Source organism: Tamandua tetradactyla, chromosome 9 (assembly GCF_023851605.1).
Source record: "Tamandua tetradactyla isolate mTamTet1 chromosome 9, mTamTet1.pri, whole genome shotgun sequence".
Taxonomy (NCBI): domain Eukaryota; kingdom Metazoa; phylum Chordata; class Mammalia; order Pilosa; family Myrmecophagidae; genus Tamandua; species Tamandua tetradactyla.
Genome location: NC_135335.1, coordinates 16,250,706 through 16,278,531, shown reverse-complemented (window position 1 = coordinate 16,278,531; position 27,826 = coordinate 16,250,706). Strand labels below are relative to the sequence as shown.

The following is a 27,826-nucleotide window of genomic DNA, read 5'->3' as shown; positions in this document are numbered from 1 at the left end:
ATGATCAGAAATTACATAATACTAATAGTAAAACCACACTAGGCTGAGACACTGAATACTGACATCATTCTCTGTCAAGTTAATTCCCAGCAAAGTTCTTCCATTAAATGATGTCCTCACCTGTGTATCCTCTTCTGGCTTGTGCAGGCAATAAAGCTGCCATACCTCATGACACTTTTCCTCCTTCAATAAAGTAACATTTATCAAATCTGTTATTTAGAATTCCTAACAAAATTTTCATAGGATAAAAGCAGTCTGCATCTCATAGTGTAATAAAATACAGTTATCATGTAGGACTTAAGATAAAGTTAAGGCTGAGCCTAATTGTTTCTATCAGAAAACAGTTTCCATGTTCCCTTGCAGGACTCTGGGAACACCATCTTCCCAGAGTTCACGAGCCCATGGGCAGAACTTCCAGAGAGTCAAAAATCCCTCTTTCAGCAAGGGAAGCAAAAGGGGGTGTATTAGTTAGGATCTCTAGAGAAAGAGAATCAACAGAGAACACATGCAAATATAAAATTTATAAAAGTGTCTCACATGACCACAGGAACGCAGAGTCCAAAATCCACAGGTCAGGCTGTGAAGCCGACGACTCCGATGGAGGGTCTGGATGAACTCCGCAGGAGAGGCTCAACAGCCAAAGCAGGAATGGGACCTGTCTTCTCTGAGTCCTCCTTAAAAGGCTTCCTGTGATTAGATTTAGCATCACTAATTGTAGAAGACACTCCCCTTTGGCTGATTACAAATGGAATCAGCTGTGGATACAGCTGACGTGCTCATGACCTAATCCTATGAAATGTCCTCATTGCAACAGACAGGCCAGTACTTGCCCAATCAGATAAACAGCTACCACAACTTGGCCAAGTTGACACATGTCCCTAACCATGACAAGGGGCAAGCAGAGCTGTTATTGAACCCTGTCCTGGCTCTTAAAGTTATATGTCCCTGGGCACATAGAATACTCTAGTTTCTGTATGTGCTTCTGTACCCTTAAGCTGAAAAGAAGATTGTAACACTTAACATGCAGAGTCATGAGAAACAGATATGAGCCAGGAAGTACTGGAGGAACACTGTTTGAAAAGTAGCTGTTACTACTTCTGTAGAACATGGACTTTTCATTTCCTTTCATTCTGTGTATCTTAACAGTAAATAATGATCTTTGGTGCAAAGGTGAAGGGAGTGTGAGGTGGATCCTGGGGATGGAAGCTTTACAGTCTGGAATACTCTGTTTTTATACTTGAGAATTCCCTCTGTTAATTTCTGGATGAGCCAACACCATACCATTCATCATTCTGCAGACCTGGGCAGTGACATGTTGTGATGACAGCTGTTCATTCTGTGGCATGACTGAGCTGTTCTTTGAGTGGGAAAGATTTCTAGCCCTGAGGTTTTTCTTCTGAAAACTCAGGGGAGGGAAAGGTGTCAGGCATTGACAGCCTCTTCCTTGGGATTCAGCTTTGGTCTGCAACATGTCAATTTAACTCCTTCTGTCTTCAGGTCAATATGGCTATGAGACAGCCCACTCCTTTCCCAGGACCACTCTTTATGGGCCACCCTGTGAGAGGCATTCAGTCACTAATGCTGGGAACTGTGCCTCCTCCTCCACCTTGATGGCCTCTTCAGCCTTGGTTTCCACCTCCACCTCCAGCCAGACCTCCATATACACCTTGACTGAGAAGTGCACATCCACCTGGACTTCTACATCCACATTCATCTGGACCTCCACTTGGATTTCGACCTCCACCTGGATCACAACCTTCAAACCCAGGTCCACCTCCAACTCATACTCCACCTCCACCTCCAGTTCAACCTCCACCTTGTCTGTTTGGTACGTAGACTTTATCAGCAGGAACTCACGTGTAAATCTTATCTACCTTTCCCTCTTCCACTCCTGCAGAAAATGTTAGAGTTACCACGGCAATGTTTTGCAATGTGAGGGCTAATGTGGTTGAGGAACTGCTAGATTTCCTAATATATTTTAGGATGCATGGTGGGCTGCAGCATCTCCCCAAACTAATCAGGTATTTCTTGTGGACTAGGAAACAGTTTGTTTATAGAAAGCTAGAAATATCCACCCTGCAGGTATAGATTAAACATAGGCATCTGTCTGGCTCTGTTAGAGACAAGAAACACCCCTGACTTCAAGTCAAGCATAAGATCCCTTCTATGCTACTTCAGGGATGTTCAAATGGCACAATAGTGAGAGTGGAGTTATTTTCAACAAGATTCCTTTGTTACTATCAGGGCTTCAGTGAACGACTGAAATAAGGATCACTTATTTCCCATGGAGTTCAGAAAGTTCTGTATCTGCATGGAAATGAAGGCCGTGGAGGTTTGGGATATTTCATTTTGCTCTGACAGAATATAGTGCCTGCTGGAACTTATTATGCCCCAATGAATGTAAAGATGAGGATAAAATCAAGTTCATAGGGGCTGACACTTAGTGTGCAATTTAAGACACTTCCTGACATGCCATAGTTGAACCTCTCCTCTTCCTGCCCAGCATCCTCTAATTCAAGCTTGATTCTCAGCTCTGCATCTCCTAAGCAAACTATACAATGCCAGATTTTTTCCCCAGGATTCTTACTATGTGAGCCCATAAGACCTAGTCGGGCCTACTCAGAGCCTCTGCATTCTTATCCAAGAAAGGGGAATAATGTTGGCTTTATGATGTCATGGTGAGGATGAAGAGATAAAGTAAATAAAATCTATGACAAAATCCTTGGTACAATTTGGTCCCTCACACTTCTGACAGTTTAAGTGAAAGTGCATACCAAGGATAATGAAAATATTTTCATTAAATTACAGTAAGTTAAATTAAGCTTTGCAACATCAGGGGCCCAGGGATTCACCAAACCTGCTTCAAAAGATAAGACAAAGGCAAATTAATCTCATCCCCTAGCTGATAATTGGTAATTATGAGAATGTGTGCACAGTTGGAGTCAGTTTTATATCAGCAATCTGAAGATCTGTCTGCATTCTGTCCATTTTGACAGAGAGATACAGACACACACAAAATAATCATCTGGGAGTCAAGAAATACTATAAGAGGGCAAAGTACATAGTAAACAATGAGATAGAATTGAAATAAAAACCTTTTTGCTTTCAGGGCAATCAGTCTGAGACTGAGAAGGGGACCTTTGGTGGTGATCAGGGCTGGAGATATTGTAATCTCATGTAATGAGGAGTCTGACTCTATTTTATGACCTTATACATTACGACTTTTAATCCTCACCCCCTCCTCCCTTTTGTCCCACATCTGGAACCTGGTGAGAACCCTGCATGCACCCTACTCGAGAGCTGACATCCCTGTTCAGAGACAGGAAACCTCACATGGCCTCACCCACATCCACAATATAAACCCAAGCCCAGCTTCCATTCTGGCTCTGAGTCATCTCAGATCTCCTTGAGAGTACTGTGTTTCTCTCTCTCTCTCTCCCCTGACTTTAGTGATGTAAATAAACATTTAAATACCCTCTTGGTATGTGTGGTGTTATCAATCTCAACATTTAAAGCAAACCTTGAGGTGGAACTCAAAACTTGGGCACTCACAGGATGGACACATCACACTCACACACAAAGGAAGTTCTAACACTTGTTAAACTATTAAACAATCTATTACTTACATAACATTATTTGAGTTGCCAATATTTCAATATAGTGCCATTACCCCCTTTCTCTACTACTAAAAGGATTTTGTTTTTACAACATCATAAAGATATCTGGAAACAACATTTTCATAAAGGCAAAATGTTGATTTAATTTAGAATTGCACTTAAAACAGAAATTATGTTTCTCTCCCAATTGGCTCTTTTTTATTGTGAAAAATAACATATGTACAAAAAAGCAATAAATTTCAAAGCACACCACATCAATTAGCTGTAGAACAGATTTCAGAGTTTGGTCTGGGTTACAATTCCACAATTTTAGGTTTTTACTACTAGCTCTCCAAGACCCCGAGAATAAAAGAAATATCGATATAATAATTCAGTAATCATACTCATTTGTTAAACCCTATCTCCTCTACATAATTTCACATTCTCCTTTGATTTTTCTCCCAATCTTTAATATTATTTGGGTTTTGCCCTTTCAAACTTTTTCATGTTGGAAGGGTCTCTGTTGATAATATGGGGAAAGGGAATGGAATTAATTCATATTGTGGACTGGCTGGCCCCTCTTTGTTCCAAGACATATCTGGCCTTGGAACCCATGTGGAGGTATTAGGTTTTTGGAAAGTAATCATAGTGCATGGAACTTTTGTAGAATCTCAGATAAAACCCTAAATGTTCTTTAGGCTTGGCAGGAATGTTTTCATTATATACCATGATAGGTAGCTGTTTCATTATATACTATGATAAGTAGCAATTTCTAGCTAAAGCTTGCATAAGAGCAGCCTCCAGAGTAGTCTCTCAACTCTATTTTAACTCTCTCAGCCACTGATAATATCTTGTTATACTTCTTTTACCCCTTTTGGTCAGGATGACATTGTCGATCCCACAGTGCCAGGGCCAGACTTATCCATGGGAGTCATATTACACATGGCCAGTGAGACTTTCATCCCTGGATGTCATGTCCCATGTAGGGCAGAGGGTAATGACTTCACTTGCACAGTTGTGCTTAGAGAGAAAGAGAGAGGTCACATCGGAAAAGCAAAAGAAGTCCCCTGGAAGTAACTCTTAGGCATATGTATAGGTCATTTAAATTTTCCTGAAACATCAATAAATTTTACAAGAGCAAGCTTCAAGATCAAGAGCTTGGCCTATTGACTTGGGAGTCCCCAATGTTTGAGGTAGCATCAGGGGATCCCCCAGTGGTAAAGTTTAATAATTCCATATTTCTTCTTCCATCCCTCAAGGAACATTGCCAATATTTTTTGTTATCTGCTTAACATACTTTGGGATGTATCTGGGCATTACATAAAGCTATACAGAATTTACAGGTCCTCATTTCCATTCTGAGATACCTGCCTGGGTTGTTTAAATGATCTATACAAACAGGTTGAGTTAGGTTATGCGCTATACAAAATCTAAGTTCTGGACAAAATTACCCTTTCTTCCTTTGGTCTATAGAGTAAGTGAAGTCCTAGAATACAGACAAAGTCTTCCTTCATCCTGTATGCTGAACTTCCTCAATCCTGAACTGATTGCCTTCATTCTTATCTCTAAGACCTCTTTTTCAATTTCTTTAACAGTTGTTGTATGTTGCATGCTGACCTTCGGAAAGGCAGAACTCCTACTGTGAATCTTAGGTATCACACAGGTACCAAAAGTTCCAGGGAAATACCAGGTTTCCAATTTATAGCACATCCTCACAATATCTAAATAGAAAAGTTACTGCTCTGGGGTGGGCCACAGTGGCTCAACAGGCAGAATTCTCACCTGCCATGCCAGAGACCCAGGTTCAATTCCCAGTGCCTACCCAGGCAAAAAAAAGTTACTGTTCTGGACTAAATGTGACTATTAATAAGAACTTACAATCTAGGCCCCAATATTCTTATAAGTATTTTCTAAATGAGACAATACAATATTTGCTCTTCTGATTCTGGCTTATTTTGCATCACATAATGTCCCACAGGTAGATTCACAATGTTGCATGCCAAACAACTTCATTTCTTTCAGTAGCAGCTCATTATTCGATCATATGTACACACCACTGTTTGGCATTCTACTTCTCAGTCAGTGTATCCTTCAGCCCCTCCATTCACTGGGCATCATGTAAATGTCCAATGTCAACAGTCCATCAACACTATAAATTTTCGATAACTTTCATGGCTCTCAAGAGAAAAATAACTGATAAACACACCCTCACCAAAGAGAAAATCCAAACCTCAACTTAATCCTAGTCCCTCCCACCAATAAACATACTTTTCACTCAGCATTATTTCCCCAAGCTTCATCAACCCTGTCATGTGCTTCAGGATGTCATTTCATCTTACTACTGTATAATATCCCATCATATACATACCAAATTTTCTTGATCACTTACTACTGCATAATACCCCATCATATATATACTGAACTTTCTTAATCCACAGCAAGGAAAAAATAAATTTGTAGTCTGTTCTGCTCAGCTGATGTTGCCATTGCATGACCTTGGTAAGAAACAGTTGAAATGTGTACTCTAGCTGAGAGGACTGGCTATCCTCCTGGAAGGAGGAATACTTTGATAAAGATTTGTAGGTCCTAGGAAGCTCCTCTTGGTCCCTAGCCAGTTCCCAGAGGACCCCAGTGGACCCAGTCATGTAAGCTAATTTGGTCACTATTGTGTGAAGATATCATTAAAAAAATACATGCAAGCAGTTAGAGAGAGGGGAAAATTTCTGAAAAAAAAAGAAGAGAGAGAGGAGAATCTTATAAGAAAGAGAGAGCATCTCGTCAGAATCTTATCTGGGAAAAGAATGCTTTGCTGTGGATTTTTACAAAGGAAACTGTGAACGCTTTCTCCAAGATTGCTGTGGATTTTTACTAATGAGACTTGCAATGATGTTTCTGAGACTTTCCAGCACTTCTCTTCAGGTGTCGGTGCCATCTTATCTGGTGATGTAACTATGCCTTATTTTTGAAAACTCTTTTAATTATTTGACTTAATTATTCTCCTAATAAAATTCATTTCTATATCACTGATGATGGTGGGATTTTCAATTCCCCAATTATAATTGTGCATTTGTATATTTTTTCCTGTACTCTCAATAAAACAAAATTCTATATCATATCAAAATACTACTCTTGTTCATGTTTATGTTAACTGTATCATCCTTCATTTCAGAAAGCCAATCTTGTCACTCTTATAGGAAAACTATTACAAAAGATTTGTTCTCTCATCTTCCAAATGTGAGGTGCTAAAATCATTTAAGACAGCACAAAAAAGAAGTATTACAATATTAAAATAAAAAAACAATATTCTACTCCTCTGTTAGCATGGGTGAAATGCTATTCATATATCTTAAAATTATTTAAAATTCCTAAAAATTTAACAATGTTGTATCCTAATACTAATCCATATAATGTTAAACATCACAAATAATGGGAACAATCAGCTTTGATTGTCAGTTACATTACTCTAAAAAGTACAGGTGGTCAGCTATAAGTGATACCATCATCTTCAAGAGAAAGGACTTTGAAGGAGCAACAAAGTAAATATAAAATTTACATTCTACTTGTTAGTTAACATAACCCTATTAAATATGAAAAGGTGAAACAGGGCAAAACTTCTGTAATTTGTCAAATATTTTTATTTCTAAAATAAGCTTTATTGACTAAATAACAAAGAAAGCAAAGCATAAAATAATCAGCCAAACTAGACTAAAACCAAAGCCCTGCCCCCAGGGATTTTAGCTCAGAAAGCAAAACTAATTGCCCTTACCTGAGCTCTAAAATTAGGAAAAGGGAAAACAAGCTTTTTCTTCCTAATCCTGCATGCTCATGAAGTAGTGCAAAAAGACCAAGGCTTTCTCTCAATTAACCACCAAAAAAACCAAAAAACAAAAAACACTTAATCTCCTTACTACCATGCTGTTACCAACAGCACTAGGGGTAATTCATTGTTCTGGCCATCATATAAAAATAATACCATCTCTTGATGGAATAACCAGGCCAACATGACAGACAAAGCTGCAGCCCAAAAAAGTAAGCCCCCCCCAAGCCCCATTCTTGCTTGCACCCCTTAAATTAGTACATGAGTCCTCTTATTACATAGCTGGGCAAGAACAAGCTGCCCAGCTATAATTCAATCTTGAAACTAGTGCCAGTTTGAAACTATTATGTGCTCCAGAAAAGCCACGTTTTAATCCTGATCCAATATTGTGGGTCCAGATCTAGTGTTCAGAGTGAGAAATTTTGATTGCATTGTTTCCATGGAGATGTGGCACATCCAGTTGCGGGTGTGACCTTTTGGTTAGATTATTTCCAGGAAGAGGTGAACCCAATTGGGGGTGTGGCCTTTTGATTAGATGGAGATGTGACTCCACCCATTTAAGGTGGTTCTTGATTAGTTTACTAGAGTCCTTTAAAAGGAAAAACATTTCGAAGTACCCTCAGATGCATACACTTGGAGAACAGTTTATTCAAAATTGACAGAGGCATGGAACTGAGACAGAGAACTGTAAACTTGTAACTTATTAAATTCCCCTTTTTAAAAGCCATTCTAGTTTTGGTCTATCATATTCTGGCAACTTCCAAACTAACATAATAAGTAATATTGCTATGAAGAGGTTGTATAGAGCCATGCATCCCACCAGTTAACACTACAAAATATAAAGAAGTTTTGCATGAACTGCTTCAAAGGTATGAATCTTATATAGAGTCAATAATAGAGGGTTATAGGGGAAAACTACTAATGCATGTTATGTTCTATGTTTAACAGAAAGATATCAACAGTATATGTGCAATATACAACAGCAATACCAGTGATAAATAACTGGGGAGAAGGACAAGAGTTGAGAGGAGGTTTGGATTTTCTATTTGGTGAGGGCATGTTTGTTGGTAATTTTTCTCTTTGAAGTAATGATGATTGCTTAAAACTGAGTGTTTCTGATTGTACACCTATGTGAGGATAATGTGAGATATTCATTGTTTACTTTTAACATTATCCATGATGCCCAATGGATGGAGATGACTACAGGATACGTTGACTGAGAAGTAGAATAGCAAACTTTGATATATATATATATATATATGATGGAATATTTGCTACTAAAGAAAGGAATGAAGTCCTGAGGCATGGAACAAAGTAAATGAACCCTGGGGATATTATGTGGTGTAAAATAAGTCAGAAATGAAAGAAAAATATTGTATGGTCTCTTTTAAAGAATACTTACATAAAAAAATTGGGGAATAGAATGTAAGCTTTTAGAGCAGTCACATATAGTCTGGAGCTGTAAATGTTATTTCTAGATTTTGAGATGCTGATATAACCTGGTACTTCCCCCTGGAACTTTGGCTACCTGTGTGACACTTGAGACTCAGTGTTAGAGTTCTGCAGCTCTAAAAGTCAGCATTGCTATATACAGTAAGTGTTAAAGAAACAGAAAAAATGATCATGCTTCAATTAAAGATAAGAACAAAGTTGATTTTGTCAGGACTAAGATAAATATGATGACACTGTCTATATTTTAGAACTTCACATACCGCAAAGGAAGAAAGATTTATTTTGTCCCAAACCTAAATTTTCTATGCACATAATCTAATAACCTATTTGGATAGCTCATTTTAACACATGGAGCCCAGAATGGGAATAAGGGATTGTAATTCTGTATAACTTGATGTAATACCCAGATATATACCACAGTACATTGGACAGATAATTTAAAAATATTGGTAAATTCCCTTGAAGGGTGGGAGAAAAAATATGTAACTATTAAACTTTACCACTTGGGACACCCATAACACTGTCTCAAACATTTGGGATTCCCAAGTCAATAGGCCAAGCCCTTTATCTTGAAGCTTGCTTTTATGAAGATTATTTTCTTTTTTTCATAAATATTTTATTGAGAAATCTTCACACACATATATTCCATACATGGTATGCAGTCAATGGTTCACAATATCATCACATATTTGTGCATTCATCACCATGATCAGTTTTTAGAACATTTGCATCATTCAAGAAAAAAGAAAATGTTTCATACATAACATATACCTTGCTCCTTCCTTTTGCTGACCACTATTATTGCATCTACCCAATTTATTTTACCCTTTGTCCCCCCTTTTATTTATTTTCATACACTTTTTTTTTGCTCATTTGTCTATACCATGGATAAAAGGAGCATCAGACACAAGGTTTCCACAATTACAGTCACATTGTAAACATTCTATCTTTATACAGTCATCTTCAATAATCAAGGCTATTGGAACACAGCTGAATAGTTTCAGTTACTTGCTTCCACCCACTCCAATATGCCAGAAACTAAAAAGGGATATCTTTAGAATGCCTAAGAATAATCTCCAGGATAACATCTCAACTTTGCTTGAAATCTCTTCAGCCACTGAAACTCTTTCTCATTTCTTTCTTCCCCCTTTTGGTCAAAAAGACTTGCTCAATTCCTTGATGCTGAGTCCCAGCTCATCCCAGGCCCTCTGTCTTACATTGAAAGTGAGATCTGCACCCCTGGGAGTCATGTGCCATGTAGGAAGGGAGGACAGTGAGTTCACCTGCTGAGTTGGATTAGAGATAGATGTCACATGTGAGCAAGAGGGGTTTCTCTGGGGGTGGCTCTTAGGTCTAATTTTAAGCCAGTTTAGCTAATCCTTCACAGGAATAAGTTTTATAGGGGCAAACCCAAAGATCGAGGACTTGGCCTATTGATTTGCCAGCCCCACTCTTCACCAGAATACCAGAAATTCTCCAAATAAGGAAGTCTAATATTTCCTCCTTTCTCCCAAATTCCCCAAGGAGACTTTGTAAATACATTTTCTGTTCACTTCTAGAATTACTCTGGGATATACTGGGGCATCACACTAACCTGGATAAAACAACAAAATCTCATTCCCTGTTCAGGATTCCACATGCTTATGGTGTTCAATTGAACTGAGGATACGTGTTAAATTAGGAAATGCACTACTCCAAATATAAATTTTGTACCCAATAAACATCTCTCTCTTTAGTCTCAAACAGAAGTTAATGCTTTAACATTGGGACAATATCATACTTTACATTGCATTCTGACATACCATAGTCCTATCCAGACCAGCTTTATTCATCTCTCCACTTGAAATGTGATCAATTTTTCAACTTTTTAAACAGTTCCTGTACGGGGTACTGCTGACTTTCATAGATGAAGCTTATTTGCATAGTCTAGAATGTAAACTTACTTGCAGTCATTCCTAAGAATTACTTCTAGAAAACTGATAGGTTTCTTGACCAGGATGGAGGAGACCAAAATTCGATTAAAGGAGCTTTATTGTGAGATTCTGCACCGGTAGGTTGAGGCCTAAGATGGTGACAGTCCTGAGGAAGGGAAAAGGTACTGCTTATATAAGATGGTTGGCAGGGTTAGTGAGGTGCTGGGGTTTCACTGTCTAGCTTGCGACTGAGAAATTGGCAGGTTAAGTGGGGAGTTATGATGAACTTGCAGCTGCCAAGTCTGTAACTCCTAGAGGGCAGATGTAGGATGAAGGGAGCTATCGCAAGACTGTAACTTTAAGGGCATAACTGCTGGAGGGCAGAGGTTGGATAAGGGAATCTATTGCAGGAATTCAGTGTGGATGCGAGGACAATCACAGGACTACTGCCTGAGCTGGGGAAGATTTAGTTTTGGAATGGGCCTCCTGGAAGTTATGGGTGGGGGAAATTTGGGGAATGTTTGCTAAGGGTTTGTTACTTCATGGGCACTAGCCTAACAGTCCAGTTTTCCTTTTATCTCACTGATCTGCATTTCCCTTATAGCTAGTGAAAATGAGCATCTCTTCCTGTGTTTTTTAGACATCTGTATTTGTTCTTCAGAAAAATTCCTATTCACATCTTTAGCCCACTTTTGATTGGATTATTTGTTCTTTTGTTGTGGACCTGTATGATTTCTTTATGTATGCAAGATATCAAACTTTATCTGATATGAAATTTCTAAATATTTTCTCCCATTGAATTGGCTGCCTCTTCACCTTTTTGACTAAGCATTTTGGGGCACAAAAGCATTTGATTTTGAGGAGTTTCCATTTATGTATTTTTTCTTTCATTGCTTGCAGTCTGGGTGAGAAGTTTACGAAGCTACCTCTGATTACATTGTCTTGAAGATGTTTCCTTATATTTTCTTTTAAGCATTTTATGGTATTGGTTCATATATTTAGGTGTTTGATGCACTTTGAGTTAATTTTTTTATGAGGTGTAAGGTAAGGCTCCTCTTTCTTCTTTTGGCTATTATATCCAGTTCTCCTATGCCCATTTATTGAAAAGACTATTTTTTCCCAGGTCAGTGGATTTGGGGTCCTTGTTGAAGATCAGAGATTTGATGGTCTATTTCTGTGCTTTTGATTCAATTCCATTGGTCAATACTTCTTTGTGCCAGTATCATGCTGTTTTGACCATTGTGGCTTTATAATAAGATTTAAAACAAGAAAGTGTTTATCCTCCTACTTAATTCTTCTTTTTTTTAGGATATATTTAACTATTTGGGGTCTCTTTCCCTTCCAGATGAATTTGGTAACTAGCTCTTCTCAGTCTTCAAGGTAATTTGCTGGAATTTTGATAGCCATTGCACTGAATCTGTAGATCAATCTGAGTAGAAGTGACATCTCACCTACATTTAAAATTTCTATCCATGAGTGAGGAGAGTCTTTCCACATATTTGAATCTTTGATTTCTTTTAGCAATGTTATGTAGTTCTCTGTGTACAAGTCCTTCACAACCCTAGTTACATTTATTCCTAGATGCCTGATTCATTAAGTTGCTATTGTGAGTGAAATTTTTTCCTTAACCATCTCCTCAGTTAGGTCATTGTTCATACATAGGAACATTACTGATTTTTGCACATTAACTTTGTATCTTACCCCTTTGCTAAATTTATTAGCTCAAAAAGCTTTGTCATAGATTTCTCAGGATTTTTCAAGTATATCTGAAAAATATATGTCACCTGCATGTCATCTGCAAATAATGAAAGTTTAACTTCTTCCTTTGGTAATCTGGATGCCTTTTATTACTTCTTCCTGCCTGACTGTTCTAGCTAGAATTTTTAGTATAATGGCAGGGTTAGTGAGGTGGTGGGGTTTCACTGTCTAGCTTGGGACTGAGAAATTGGCAGGTTAAGTGGGTAGAGCATCCTTATCTCATTCTGGATCTTAGAGGGAATGCTTTCAGTCTCCCACTATTGAGTATGATGCTGGTTATGGGATTTTCATATATGTCCTTTATCATACTGACAACTGTACTCCTTAATGAGACAGAATACAATTGAACAAGAAAAAGGCATATTTCTTGGTAGTGGACATGCAGAGTATAAAGTAATATGGGACAAATATAACATAAATAGGGGCAGTAGAAAGTTATGGGAACAGAGAACATATATGCTAGTGAGGCAAATTTGGTATCTTTTTCAATTAATAGCTTATGGACATGGGTTGTGGAATACAAACTCTAAGGTAAACAGAAAGAAATTAATTTAAAAATATATAAAGATACAGAAAGAAGAAAGTGATCAGATACAACACAAAAGTCTACTATATAGAAAAGGAAGTGACAATAAAGGAAAGATAAACAAAAGAAATATGCCGTAGGACCAAAGGACAAAATGCTTAAAGTAAGTACTGGCCTTATAGTGATAACACTGAATATTCAGGGATTAAACTATCCAATCAAAATACACAGACTGGCAGAACTGATAATAAATCATGGTCAAACCAGATGATCTTTACAAGAGACTCACTTTAGACCCAAAGACACAAATAGGTTGAAAGCAAAAGATGGAAAAGAAATATCATGCAAATAGTAATAGTTTAAACTATAATCCACCATTCTTTTCTGACTATTTAGACCAAAGTTCAATGATGAAACAGAGAATTTGATTACTATGATAAATGAACTAGTTCTAACAGACATATATCATATATTGAACCCCCAAACATTAGGGTATACTTTCTTCTCAAATACACATGGATGGAGAGTTTTTAAAGAGGCAGCATAGGGAATTATAGGGCTTAGTCTGTCTTTCAGGGCATATATTAAATGGACAGAAACTCTCTGAAGCAACCATTTAGGGGACTTTGGAGACCAGAAGTACATCACACACCAGCCAGATATGAGTGGAAATGAATTTTCAGTAACAATACTGTAAGTAAACCCTTCCACATTGTAGAGGCTCCTGCTACCCACATTTCCATGACAGGCTGATCTGGAGGCATTCCCTGGAAGGGAAGAGGAGCCCTTTCTCCAAGTAGCAAGGAAGGGGATCTCACCCAAGCACCAATTTTGGAATTGATTAATGATTCAGACTGCTGAAAATCATCTTCAAAGATAGACAAATTGGCAACACAATCAACAAAGCAATTATCTTTCAGCCCTACCCCCAACAAGGAGGTAACAGGGCCACCCCAAATTCTGTATCCATTGAAACTGTCCTCAAAGGCTTCTGAAGTTGGCTGAGCTTAGAAAGCTGGAGGACATCTGTGCCCCAAGAAAAGGGGTACCTACAGCCAGATACCAACTCCAGCTATCGACTGGAGAACTTAGTGTGCTGGGATCAGGCTCAGAGTACAGGTATTAATTACTTTTTAAGCAGCTGATTAATGAAAACAACCAGTACTCTCATTTTTCATTCCAGCCCTATGCAGGGGCAGAAACAGTTTGAAAGTGACACAAAGTAATAATCAGTAGGGATGGTTCCCTAAAAAGGAACATTCTCTACATAAAGGGGGCGAGGGCCCAGTAGGAGTAGCAGCTGTCATTCAGATAATTTAAATCCATGGGCCATGATATAAGCAAAGTTTTCAACCTACAAAGTGCAGAGCTTAGCCTCCATCTGAAATACATTCTGGCAGGGATGGAAGTGCTGCTCCTGAAGAGTCACTGTGGCCTTAGTAGCCTGTAGCAAAAAAGATGACTGAGAAATGGATTTTCCCCAATAAAAGGGACTAAGGCACACCACAGGCGGCAGCTGTAATTTGGATAACTCAGTACCCATGGCCTGGGAATACAGAAGCAGTTCAAATAGGTTTCTTCCCACTGCCTCTGTCAGAACCACTCCCCTGGAAGGGTGAGGTCAGTTCAGAGTCAAAGGCACAGAGCCATTTTAGGTCTATGTGGAGCAGCACCATATGTTGGTCAGAGCAAAAAAGCACAAAATTCCGAGTCTTCACAGGGAAGTCAAGCACCCAGCTTGCCTCATCTCCAGGGAACCTTGACACTTAATACACCATTTTCTTGAGTCCTGGGACTGTATTGTCTGAGAAAAACTGATTGGATTAGATCCTCTCTGAGAGGGGCTTTCCTCCCAGAATAAGAACTCCAAGTAAAAGTTGGTAGAGGTTAAGAAAGGAGTGGTAAAAACATATAGAACAGAAAGCACACAAACAAAATAAAACAAAACAAACAAACAAACAAACAAAAAAACAGAAGATTGATTCTCTCTAATTCTCTAATGAGGGATAAGGAAGAGAAAGCTTTCCCCTGGGGGCAAAACAACTGCCCAAAAAGAGCTACCTCAAAAATCATTCCATATGTATTGGGAAATCAGAAAAATAGCTATAAAAATTCTGATCAGATAAACAGAAACAAAGATAGAGGTCTAGAATAAACTGAGTCAATAGACAAAGACTAGTTCATGCACAAAGCCAATCAAGAAAAAAACCCTGAGAGAAAAAAGTCCAGGATAAAATAATCAACAGTATCCAATGCCTAGATACCAGCAAAATATCACAAATCACACTAGGAAGCACAATGATATGGCTCAGTAAAAAGAATTAATATTTCAGACAATATAGAGGTTTTTGAAACAACTAATTAAGGATGTTAAAACACACCTTCTAAATCAACCCAATGAATTAAAATAAATTTGACAAAAGAGATAAAGTATATAAAGAAGACACTGCAAAGTTTAATAATTCATTTGGTTGATGGGGGAATATGAACTGAATGTGAAAACACAGCACTACCATTATAAAGAAATGAATAGGGGCTTCTAGTGGAATTCACTAAGACAGTCCTAAAAACAGTAATTAATGACATTTCCAAAGACAGTTTGAATCCTGATATATACAGTAGACCCATGCTGCCTTTGGTTTTCCAGGAATACATAGCACATTGCTCTTTTAAGATTTCTTCTTCCTCATCTTCTAATATTCAGTTCACAATTGATCTCTTTTGTCCTGTTCTCATTCTTCCCTGTCCTCTCCCAAATGTCATGTCTTTATCAGGAACTGTGAATACTTTGTCCAGCACTTTAAATGCTGTAGTATAATGTAGTTTACTTGTCTTTCTCTTTCATTAGATTTTAGACTCCTTGTGTCTTCATGGCCTAGTATATTGTACCATTGAAATGGATGCTCAATAAATATCTATTTAATCAGTAATTTAAAGAAAGACACTGGGCCACTATAAAGAACTTGGGAACTTGCAAAAGCAAATGACAGAACTTATGAGAATGAAAAGCACAACAGAAGAAATGAAACATAAAATGGAAAAATACAAGTGGAGATTTGAGGAAGAAAGAAATAGTGAACTAGAGGACAGGAAATCTTACATGCAAAAGAACAGTTAGGAAAATAAAGGAAAAATTTGACCAGGGTCTTAGGGAATTGAATAACAACATGAAGAACATGAATAAACATATTATAAGTATCCCAGAAGGTAAAGAGAAGAGAAAAGGGGTTGAAAAAATAGTTGAGGAAATAATTACTGAAAGTTTCCCAACTCTTAAGACATCAAATTATAGATCAAAGAAACACATCTCCCAAACAGAACAGATCCAAATAGACCTATGCCAAGATAATTACTAATCAGAATGTCAAATGTCAAAGATAGAAAACTCTGAGAGCATATAAAGGAAAGCAATCCATCACATACAAGGGAAGCTTGAAAAGACTAAGCGCAGATTTCATGCAGAAACCATGGAGGTAAAAAAAAGGCAGTATAGGAGAAAAACTGCCAGCCAAGACTTCTGTATCTGTCCAAACTGATCTTCAAAAATCAGGTAGATTTTTAAATATTTACAGATAAACAGATAGGGAGAGAGTTCTTGAAGAAGAGAACTCTTCTACAAGAAATACAAAAGGAACTGCTAGAGGCCTATAGAAAAGACAGGAGAATGTGGTTTGGAGAAGAGTGGAGAAATGAAGAACAGTGAGGGTAACTAAATGGGCAAAAAGAGAGAAAATATAAGATATGATATATAGAATGAAAGGGACCAAATGGTTGAAGAAAGTACTGCCTTTAAAAAGTAATAGCATTGAATGTTAATGAATTAAACCCTTCAATCAAAAGACATGAACTAGCAAAATGGATTTAATAAAAAGGATCTAAATGCATGATGTCAACAACAGACTCCTTCTAGACCCAAGAACAAAAAAATAGGTAAAAGTACAAGGCTGGAAAAAGATACGATATTCTATGAAATGACAACCAGAAAAAAGCAGGGATAGATATACTAATGTCAGACAGATTAGATTTTAAAATCTAATTTTAAATGTGAAAAATTTAAAAGAGACAAAGAAGGACACTAAGCATTAATAAAATGGGCAACTCATAAAAAAGAAATAGCAATCATAAATATTTATGCACCTAGCCAGAGTGTCCCAAAATACATAAAGAAACACTAACAATACTGAAGTGAGAAGTAGACACTTCTTTTTTTTTTATGTAAAGGTGCCTATTTATTTATTTATTTTTACATGGGCAGGCACATGGGAAATGAACCCAGGTCCTTGGGCATGGCAGGCAAGCACTCTTACCTGCTGAGCCACCGTGGACTGCCCAGAAGTAGACACTTCTACAATAGCAGTTTACGACTTCAATATACCACCCTCATCAATAGATAGAAAATCTAGACAGGGTATCAGTAAGAAAACAGAGATCTTGAATAACATGATAAATAAACTAGATTTAAAAGACATCTGCAGAACTTCTCAAGTGCTCATGGATGACTGTCCAAGACAGATGACATGTTCAGTCACAAAGCAGGTTTTGATAAATTTAAAAAGACTGAGCTAGTAAAAAATACTTTAACAAATCATAGTGGAATGATATTAGAAATGATGAATAGGGGGATGGTTGGAAAATTCATAAATATATGGAGGCTAATCAACACACTCTTAGAAAACTGGTCAAGTAAGAAATTATAAGAAAAATCAGTAACTATCTTGAGACAAATGAAAATGATAACATATCAAAACTTAATTAATGTAGCCAAAGCAGTGCAGAGAGAGAAATTCATTACCTTAAATGCCTGTATTAAAAAAGAAGAACCAAAATTCAGAACTTAACTGTACACCTGGAGGAGCTAGAAAGAGAACAATAACCTGAAAGCAAACAGAAAGAAAGAAATAACAAAGACTAGAGTAGAAATAAATGAGATCAATAATATAAAAAAAATACAAAATCAACAAAACTAGAAATTGGTTCTTTAAGAGTCAATAAAACTGATGGATCCTTAGCTAGGGTGACAAAGTAAAAAAAGAGAAGATACAAAGAAAATCAGAAATGTGATAGGGGATATTATTCCTTACCCCCAGAAATAAAATAAATCATGAGAGGATACTATGAAAAAAGTATGCAAACCAGACAATTTAGACAAAATGGACAACTTCCTATAAACATATGAAAAACCTACACTAATTCAAGATGAAATAAAAGACCTCAGCAAAATAATCACATGTAAAGAGACTGAATCAGTCATAGAAAAACCCCCAAGAAAATAAAGTTCAGGACCTAATGGCTTCATATGTGAATTCTCCCAAGAATTACAGGAAGACTAAGCAACAATCATGCTCAAACCTTCAAAAAATCAGAGGAGGGAAAGCTACCTAACTCTTCCTATGAAGGCAACATCATCCTAATATCATAGCCAAATAAAGATACTACAGTAAAAGAAAATGACAGTCCAAACTCTCTACTGAATACAGATCCCAAAATACTCAATTTTCAAATTGAAACCAACAGGATACTAAAAGAAGTATACACCATGATCAAGTGGATTTTATTCCTTATATGGGATGGTGGTTCAACACAAGAAAATCAACTAGTGCAATACACCACATCAACAAATCAGAAAGAAAAAAAAACAAAATAATGATCTCAATTGATGCAGAAAAGGCATTTGACAAAATTTAGCATCCTTCTTGATCAAAACACTTTGGAAGACAGCAATAGAAGGAAAATTTCCCGCCATAAAAAACGACATGAAAATCAAACAACTGACATCATACTCAACAGAGAAAAACTGAAAGTTTTCCCTCTAAGATCTGGAACAAGAAAAGGATGCCCACTGTCATGAAAGTTTTCAGAAATATGCAGGGAGTCTTTGATAGAAAAATTAGGCAAGAAAAAAAATTGGAAAGCAATGAGTAAAACTTTCACTGTTTGCAGATGACATGATCCTATATATGGAAATTTTGACAAATATAGAACAAAATTTCTAAAACTAATACATAAGTTCAGCAAAGTGGAAGGAAACAAGATCAACATGCAAAAATCAATAGCATTTCTATACAATTGTAATGAACAATTTAAAAAAGAAAGAAAAATTACATTTTAAATAGCAAAAAAAAAAACAAAAAACATATCTAGGAATAAACTTAACCCAGGACATTGTTTTAGTCTGCCCAAACTGCCAGAATGCAACACACCAGACACACATTGGCTTTAAATAAGGATATTTATTTAGTTAAAAATTTATAGTTCTTCAGAGGAAAGGCAGCTTTCATCTGGGGTTCTCTGTTACATGTTTAGGCACACAGTGACATCTGTTGGCCTTCTCTCCTGGCTTCTGCATTTCAATGGATTTCCACAGGGTTATTCCTCTCTCCATCTCCAAATATCTGGGTTGAGTTGCAAATGCAGGATGAGGTGTGTTGAGGTACTTGGGTTGTGCTGTTGAGCCCTCTCTTTTAAGCCTCCAGCTAATTAAATTAAACATCACTCACTGCAGAAGGCACTCCCCTTAGCTGACTGCAGATGTAGTCAGTCACAGATGAATTTCATATGCTTATGATTCAAGTCCACAGCAACAGTACTATGCAGCATCAACACCATGCAAGTTGACACTTGAATCTAACTACCACAGACCTATACAAAACACTGCTAAAAGAATCAAGGATGATATAAATGAATGGAAGGACACAAGGTGTCCATGAATTGGAAAACTAAATATAGTTAAGATGTCAACTCTACTCAAATGATTTATAGATTCAATGCAACAGCAATCAAAACCTCAACAACTTACCTTGCAGATACAGAAAAACCAATGACAAATCTATTTGGAAGGGTAGGGTTCCCAAATGGCTGAACACTTCTTCAGAAATAACAATGAATTTGGCTGCCTCTCACTCCTAAACCTTAAAGCATGTTAAAAAGCTATGGTGGTCAAAACACCTCAAAAAATAGACCCTGTCATCTATAGAAAACTGATTTCAATTTTTTTTACCCAAATGGTCAGTAAAAAATTACCAGGCAAAGGACAGGATAACGCATTTTGATGTGCCAGAAACCAAAGTACAATATAAACAGACTGAGAGGTATCCAGATGAAGAAATCACCATGGAAAGTTTAAATGTGTCTCTATGTTCTAGAAATTAGAAGCCAAGATTATGAAATTTATTAAAGAACTAGTAGGTATAAAATTGAAGAAAATAAGTAACTGATTTTAAGAAATCAATGCTTTTATCAGTAGAGTTGAGACACTGAAGACAGATTTAGAACACTGGGAGACTGGTACTTTGTTTGGGGACCCATTTAGAACACATATATTTGGGGGTGACTTTAGATATCAGACAATGAGCCCTCAGTACATATCTATCTATTTGTGCATTATCCTTCTCCAAAAAGGACTTGAGATCTTAGTGCATAGGAGGTTGCTGTGTGCTAACAATGTAAGCGGACACTTTTGCTGAGGAAAAAATAGCAGACTAAAAGGCTAAAAAGTTTCTGTTGGCCCCATGGACTCTAGGTTGGTTGCAGCTCATTAGTTCTTAGAAGGGAGCTATAAGAGAAATACTGAGGTGTACTTGGGCCCAGCTGAACATCTGTGCCTGTGCAGCATGTAGAGCATCCTACATAGGTTGTAACTTAGGTGTATAGTTTGGAAAGTTCACTCTAGTACCTGTGGAGTGAGCAGATGGATTGAGGATTTGAAGAGGCAAGAAAGACAAAAAACTGGAGAAAAAGAACGTCCTTAGGAGACTGGGGCAGGAAAGATTATTGGTCTTGAGCTACGGAGGTGGCTTTGGGAAGGAAAATAGGGCAGCAACCATACAGCAGACAAATGAGTGCTGGAGTCACTGAATCCACATCATGAAGGAAAACAGTATTCTTTAGGTAAGTGGATGAGTATTGGTGCAGAGAGTAGTTCCTGAAAGCAAACACTGTAAAGAGACCTATCGTGACCAGACATTAAGCATGAACCTCACACATTTTTGAAAAAAAGAATAAACTGGTTGCTTAGTGAGCAGTGAGAGAGGGACGACATGGGTAGTACAGTTTTGGTGTTTAATAGTAGCAGCCTGAGCCCAGAGAAAAAACTAAATAGCTCATTGATGGTCATACACACAGAAGATATAATAAATAAGAGTAGACATAAACAGCAATGCAGACAGAAATCCCAGTGTCAAATATATTAGTTATTTTGTGAAGTGAGAACCCAAAATGAACTATAAAGCTGTTTATATTTTAAAGTTACCTAATTCCAAAAATGTGATGTATACTTCCATATGCTGATGAGTTACTCAAGTCTACTCTACAAGGATGTCTGTGTGTGTTTATAACTCCCAACCTCTTACTTCTGTGATATTATTTCTTCTGAATATTTTCCATCTAGTAAGTCTGACATACAAGGCACAATAATGGCTAAAGTTTCCTCAAAGTGTTTTAAAGACTTCATTAAATTACAACCATAACACCAATCACTCAAGATTATTAAGGCAAAGTACACTGAATGGAAGAGAAATTCCAATTTCTCTTGGTCAGAGAGAATGCAAGAATGAAATAAATACGGCATTAGCTTTCTACAAAAAGTGATAAAATCATCTGCATTGGTCTATATATTCATTCGAACAACACTATTTTCAAGCAGAGGAACACAAGAACATCTTACTCTCACACGCACATCTTTATCTTGTCATGTGTTTCCTGGATCTTCTCTATGTTATTTTCAGTATTTTGCTTTTCTCTTCCACAGCACTATTCTCAGACTGCAATGTCTCACAGTCATCTTGTGTTTTTTTTTTTAACATGTTGTTTAAAGTAAAGAAGATTTGGGTATTGCAATGTGTACACATGGACCCAAAAGCATGGTTGGAAGGCTGAAGAGAAGTTCCTGAATTCAGAAATCCGAAAGCCGTTCTTGACTTCCCAATGCAAAAGCATTTCCAGTAAGAGACAATTTCTTCTCAATAAGAGCCTACCTTTAAAGGGACAATTGCTGGGTGCCAAACCTCACAGGCCAGACTGTAATACTGATACTGCAGGATTTGCCTAAAAACTGCACAAGTGAAACTGAAAAATTTTGCACCCAATGTCCAAACAAAAGTCAAAAGTCAAAATGTGGTTAATATTTAGCAATAACACTTTTACCAAGTCTTTGTCCTTCATATTATGACCTCCCTCCAATTCCAATGGAACTCACATCCTTTGAATCATGTCACCCATGATTTGTTGATTCCATTGAGTGTTTTTGTTATCCTACATGAGGCATATTGAGGTTAATGATGATTCATCCCTTTTACTTCTATTTTAGGTATAATTCAGGATAACAAGGCATTTTTACTTTAAATGTATTCATCTGAGAGACAGATTTTAGTTTGAGTACATCAACAGAATCTATCATCTATAAAAAATGTAATAACATTTTTCATTTATCAAGAAACCAGACATCAGAAATCAGAGTATCTTCTTCTAACTGAACTAAAACCCCTAACAAGCACAAATATTGGGAAATATTACAGAAACAACATAAAGCTAAACCCTTACCTGATTATAATCTACCTCCCACCTAGGAGATGAAGAACATTAAATTTAAAGCCAAAATATTTTGTGAATACAAATCTTCTAATTCCTCTGATCAGTCAAAATCATATCCAAGGGAAATTTTAATACTGAATTGGTTTAGGACAATTAATCCAAAGGATGTAACAGTAGGAAAGAATTTTAAAACCTGTAATTTAAATGGTATATAATACTTCAAAATAATTTTCTGGTAAAAGCACTGAGGCATATACCTCATTTTGGAATAAAAGTGAACCCCTTTATAAACATGCAAAAATCTCATTTTTAAAAATGGAACAGGAAGATATTTATACAATAAAAATGCTAAAGTATCATTGACATCAAAGCACTCATTTGTCAACCCCCAGATGGAAACATGAGTTTAAGAACCAGGATTGTTTTAAAAGCTTATGGACAAACAAAAGTAAAGGCAAAACCACTGGACTTAGAAATGTCTCTTTTACTCACCAGAAATCACTTCTGATAATTTACTCAATGTTCTACATTTACTGAATTGACAAATTCAATAGCCCAGGTCATGTGATTGACCCAGAAAAATACAAAATTCATCAAATCAGAAGAGTGAGGACTGTTAGACAAAATGCACAGACTACAAGTGAAATGCCAGATAACATCTTCTGGAGAGGGTGAAATGTTCTTCCAAAACCCTAATCATCCCCAAATGACATCACTGAAACATAGCTTCACCAACCCAGGCAGGAACCAGTTGAAACACCAGGTAAAGTAGCACTTCTTTATCATCTAGAACATATTCTCCTATTCAGATATTGTAAGTGGTGATTAGTGGCTGAGGCAACTCAAAAAACTTGCTGTAATTATAAAATCCTATTGTAGTATGAAAACACTAAACTGTTACTGAAAAATGCATGCAGGCAGATCCAACCTGGAAAGTCATGGAACTCTTCATCTCAAGGAAATCCTCACGTGGGGACAAAGGAGAAATTAGGAGATATGAGAAAAGCATGTGGAAAAAGATACATCTATGGCTGGAGTAAAAACTCACTTCACTATATAAGAGTGAACTATGAATTAAATGTACCCTAGTGATGGCCTCAGTTAGGTTGGACTTCAGGTTTTATCCAGTTATCCTGTAAAATTATGATATGTATATTTTGGTACATGAAATTATTTCTTACCTCATTTTCTGTGCCAAAACCAGATCCTCTTATATGACTAAAGGGAGATATTTAAGAATTTCTCTCGGGATTTATAAGAACTCATCAAAAGTGCCATCAAAACAAAGTAGAAAGGTAAACTTTGCAGATTTCTAGTGTATGATCATACTGAATAAAAATGTGTACATTTTTAAAATGCTTTGCATTAGACAATATGAAATTTCTTTCCAGGCGTATTTTCTGAATCCAAAGTTTCACTAAGAGTAAATGAAATTGCCCACCTAATATTTAATATTCACATTCAACAGAAAGCATTTTAAGTTGAAGTTTTAACTTCTATCTTAAACAGTTGTTTTCTTCCCTGAGTTCTTTATCTCAAAATTTTAAACTAATTATATTACCAGTTTAGCTTCAATTTCAAGCATTATTTGTATTCATGTTAGTAATCCAAAAGAAGCAAAAGACCATGACTATAAAAAGTCTAAGTTTATTATGACTCACAGTATGCTTACAAGTTAATCTAATATACTCACATCTGGAATATATATCTTTAAGAAAATGACAATGGAAATGATTTTCAAGGAGACCACAACACTGACAGATGCTCATGGAAATCCATAAATATCAAGTCCAACTTGAAAGTGTCCAGTAAAATATTAACTAGCTGAAATAGCAATATTTGAAATAATGGGAACCTCCAAAAATGTACAATATAAGAGGTAAAAAGAAACACTCTTAGAAATCTTAAATGAGCTGTATGACATTACCATGTCCCTCAAAAATCTCCAATGGATTCTACTATTTCATGGAAGATGGAAGGTTGAGTGCTTCATATTTTGTGCAGGGCTGCCTTTGTTAATGGAAATTGTGAATTTGGCACCTTTAAGAAGTGTATTACTCTCCATGCCTTTCACAAGGTAATAGATTAACAGATTGGGTAATATACATAGATGGAGTAAAACTCAGCAATGAAAGGAACAAAATATTAACACACGCAACATCAGCTAGATTTCAAAATGATTATTACAAGCAAAAGACCCCACAAAAACAAAACAAAATAGACTACCTACTATACATTCCATTTATATGATATTCTACAAAATTTATATTAATCTCTATTGACAGATGGTAGATCAGTCATTGTTCTAGTTTGCTAGCTGCTGGAAGGCAATATACCAGAAACGGAATGGCTTTTAAAAAGGGGAATTTAATGAGTTGCTAGTTTACAGTTCTAAGGCTGAGAAAATGTCCCAATTAAAACAAGTCTAAAGAAATGTCCAATCAAAGGCATCTAGGGAAAGATACCTTGGTTCAAGAAGGCCGATGAAGTTCAGGGTTTCTCTCTCAAGTGAGAAGGCACATGGCGAACACAGTCAGGGCTTCTCTCTCAGCTGGAAGGGCACATGGCGAACACGGCATCATCTGCTAGCTTTCTCTCCTGGCTTCCTATTTCATGAAGCTCCCTGGGAGGTGTCTTCCTTCTTCATCTCCAAAGGTCGCTGGCTGGTGGACTCTCTGCTTTGTAGTGTTGCTCTCTCTGAATCTCTCTGAATCTCTCATTCTCCAAAGTGTTTCCTCTTTTATAGGACTTCAGAAACTAATCAAGACCCACTCAAATGGGTGGAGACATGTCATCCCCTAATCCAGTTTAACAACCATTCTTAACTAAATCACATCAACCAGGGAGATGATCTCATTACAGTTTCAAATACACAGTATTGAATGGAGATTATTCTACCTTTATGAAATGGGATTTATATTAAAACATGGCTTTTCTTAGGGGGCATACTTCCTTTCAAACCAGCACAGTCGTCCAGTTGCCCTGTGAGGGAACATGTGGAATGGGGGTGGAGGATGGCGGGGTGTCAAGAGGAAACATTTGTGGGTGTCTGTTAAATTTTCATGGATATACAAACTTTTAAAACTGAACAAATCTACACAAGTGCATTTTACTATACATCACCTTTAGATTAATAAAGCAAAAGAAAAGCAATCTTGATATACAAACTGTGAGTTTCTCATTTCTGACAACAAAAGGCATTCAAAATTGTTAGACTGTTGAATCTATAAGCCAATTTACAATTAGAAATATAAAACAAAATCAAGAACTTACATTAGTCAAGAAGTCTACATTTTCAGTAGTAAATTTGCAAGCTGTTCGGATTAAACCCATTGGAAAAGGTCTAAAAACATACATGACCTATATAAAACAATGTGCAAAAGTGACATTAATAAAAATTGTATACAACTGGTAGAAATGAAAGCATTCTTAGCAGTGAGGTAACCCAAATATAAATATATTGCATCCTTCTGACATATCTTAAAGATATAATATATATTTGCAACTGATATCAATTGACACCTAAGATATAACTGAGTAGATGATTGTTGTTATAATTACACTAGTATTGTGATTCCAATGAAAATTAAATAGAGAATAATTGCTAGTTCAACTTTTTTTTTAAACTGGAGCTTTCTTTCATAATTCACCTTTATCATGAATATAAGATACATTATCAAAATTGTTAAGTAGGTAGACCACATATATCATAATGGTAGATATTGTAAAAATTAACAGTGATTAGAAACCCAATTTTAAATAATCACTGCCATTCCTATTTCACTTGTAATGTAAACCAGAATTAATAGGAAATTTGTGGAATGATGGTCACTACAATGAAAGACAAATATTCATTTCTCAAAAGCCATATGTTATAAGAATGTTAGGAGAAAATTCATTTACAGTTTAATTCACACTCACCCACACACCAAGTGTGCTTCATGCAAATTAAATCCTCTCTTGAGGAAAAAAACAAAACTTCTGAACTTTCTTACATGTTCATCTGTGGTCTTCACACTAGGGTATGTAAAGTGGTTAAACTTTGTAAATATATCCTGCTTTTGAGTTATAACCACTGTAGACATTTCTCTAACATCTTACAACTATCTGAGTGCTAGTATCAGTAATGAACCACTACATAGAAGCCAGCCTATGGGGCCACTGAAACCTGTGCTTCCTCAGTCCCTATGAAATAAGAAAATACTGCATGATTGTATTAGTGAGGGTTCTCAACAAAACAGAGATATCCATAAATATGAGACTTATATCTCAAGTAACCTTGGGAATGGAAAATTCAGGCCATGAAGTTGGCAGCTCAGATGAAGGGTCTGGACAAACTCCATAGAAGAAGACTGTTGACTGAAGAAGCAGTGAAAAATGATCTCTTCTTACTTAAAAGCCTTCAACTCAGTGGATTATCTCATTCTGGGAGGCACACCTTAGTTGACTGTAGATGTAGTCATCCACAGAGTAATCAAATGACTGATGATTTAATACACCAGACTTCTGATTTATCAACAAGCTACAAAATGTCCTTGCAGCAACAGTCAGGCCAGTCCTTGCCTGTCCAGATACTGGGCATAATCACTCAGCCAAACTGACACCAGAAACTAACCATCACATTCCACCCCTTGTCAACTTGGTAGCTAAACACACCACCTCAAAACACACAATTTCCAAATAGAACACGATAACAGACATATGATCACCTAACAATTCTCAACTGTCCTGCATAAAAATAGGAACATACTATATCTCTCCAGAATATGGTGCAAGTCCTTAGACAACATTCACTCTTAAACTTCATATCCTATAACTTCAATATTATGATATGAAAAATACAACTTATATGATAATAGGAAAGCCAGATATTTTGCTTATGTACAAATGCAAACAGGTCCTTAACAAAACAGGGAAAATATTCATACAATCACAATCCTCAATTCTTTAACTGGTCATGTAGTCAGAGTTCATATTCATCCCCCTCAGGAACAGAGACTAAAGGCAAGGGAGCCCAGGAACAATGGACCAGCAAGGAATTGGTATGACTTCCCATCTGAAAGATGTTTCAGATGCATTTGCCTTCCTCAAATTAAGGTCTCTTTCTCTGGATGCATTTGAAAATTTTTATAGTCTTAGAACTGTAATCTGTAAGTAATGAGACTCCCTATTTAAAAACCATTCCATTTCCAGTATATAGCATACTTATAAACTAAAACAGATTTTGGTTCCTGAG

The 27,826-nt window shown here is 36.7% G+C and overlaps 1 protein-coding gene and 1 long non-coding RNA gene across 15 annotated transcripts in view; one reads left to right on the top strand and one right to left on the bottom strand.

Annotated features, from left to right (window-relative positions):
* The window catches only part of LOC143646791 (transport and Golgi organization protein 1 homolog), a 54,089-nt gene extending 50,058 nt beyond the window's left edge, over positions 1 to 4,031 (top strand). For 7 of the 14 annotated variants that reach the window (XM_077116143.1, XM_077116153.1, XM_077116133.1 and 4 more), the window contains 2 exons: positions 1,498 to 1,828; positions 3,110 to 4,031. In XM_077116143.1, the coding sequence (XP_076972258.1) occupies positions 1,498 to 1,611 (114 nt within the window). In that variant the 3' untranslated portion in view covers positions 1,612 to 1,828; positions 3,110 to 4,031. Of the gene's footprint in view, positions 1 to 1,497; positions 1,829 to 3,109 lie in introns of those variants that run through there. The other 7 variants (XM_077116146.1, XM_077116144.1, XM_077116135.1 and 4 more) reach the window with 3 other exon arrangements.
* Positions 40 to 27,692, bottom strand: LOC143646794 (uncharacterized). Its single transcript, XR_013157619.1, has 3 exons — positions 26,512 to 27,692; positions 25,864 to 25,950; positions 40 to 687 (listed from the first exon to the last, which is right to left on the bottom strand). It is a non-coding gene; the product is annotated as an uncharacterized LOC143646794 (long non-coding RNA).
* Positions 27,693 to 27,826: the final 134 nt, after the last annotated feature.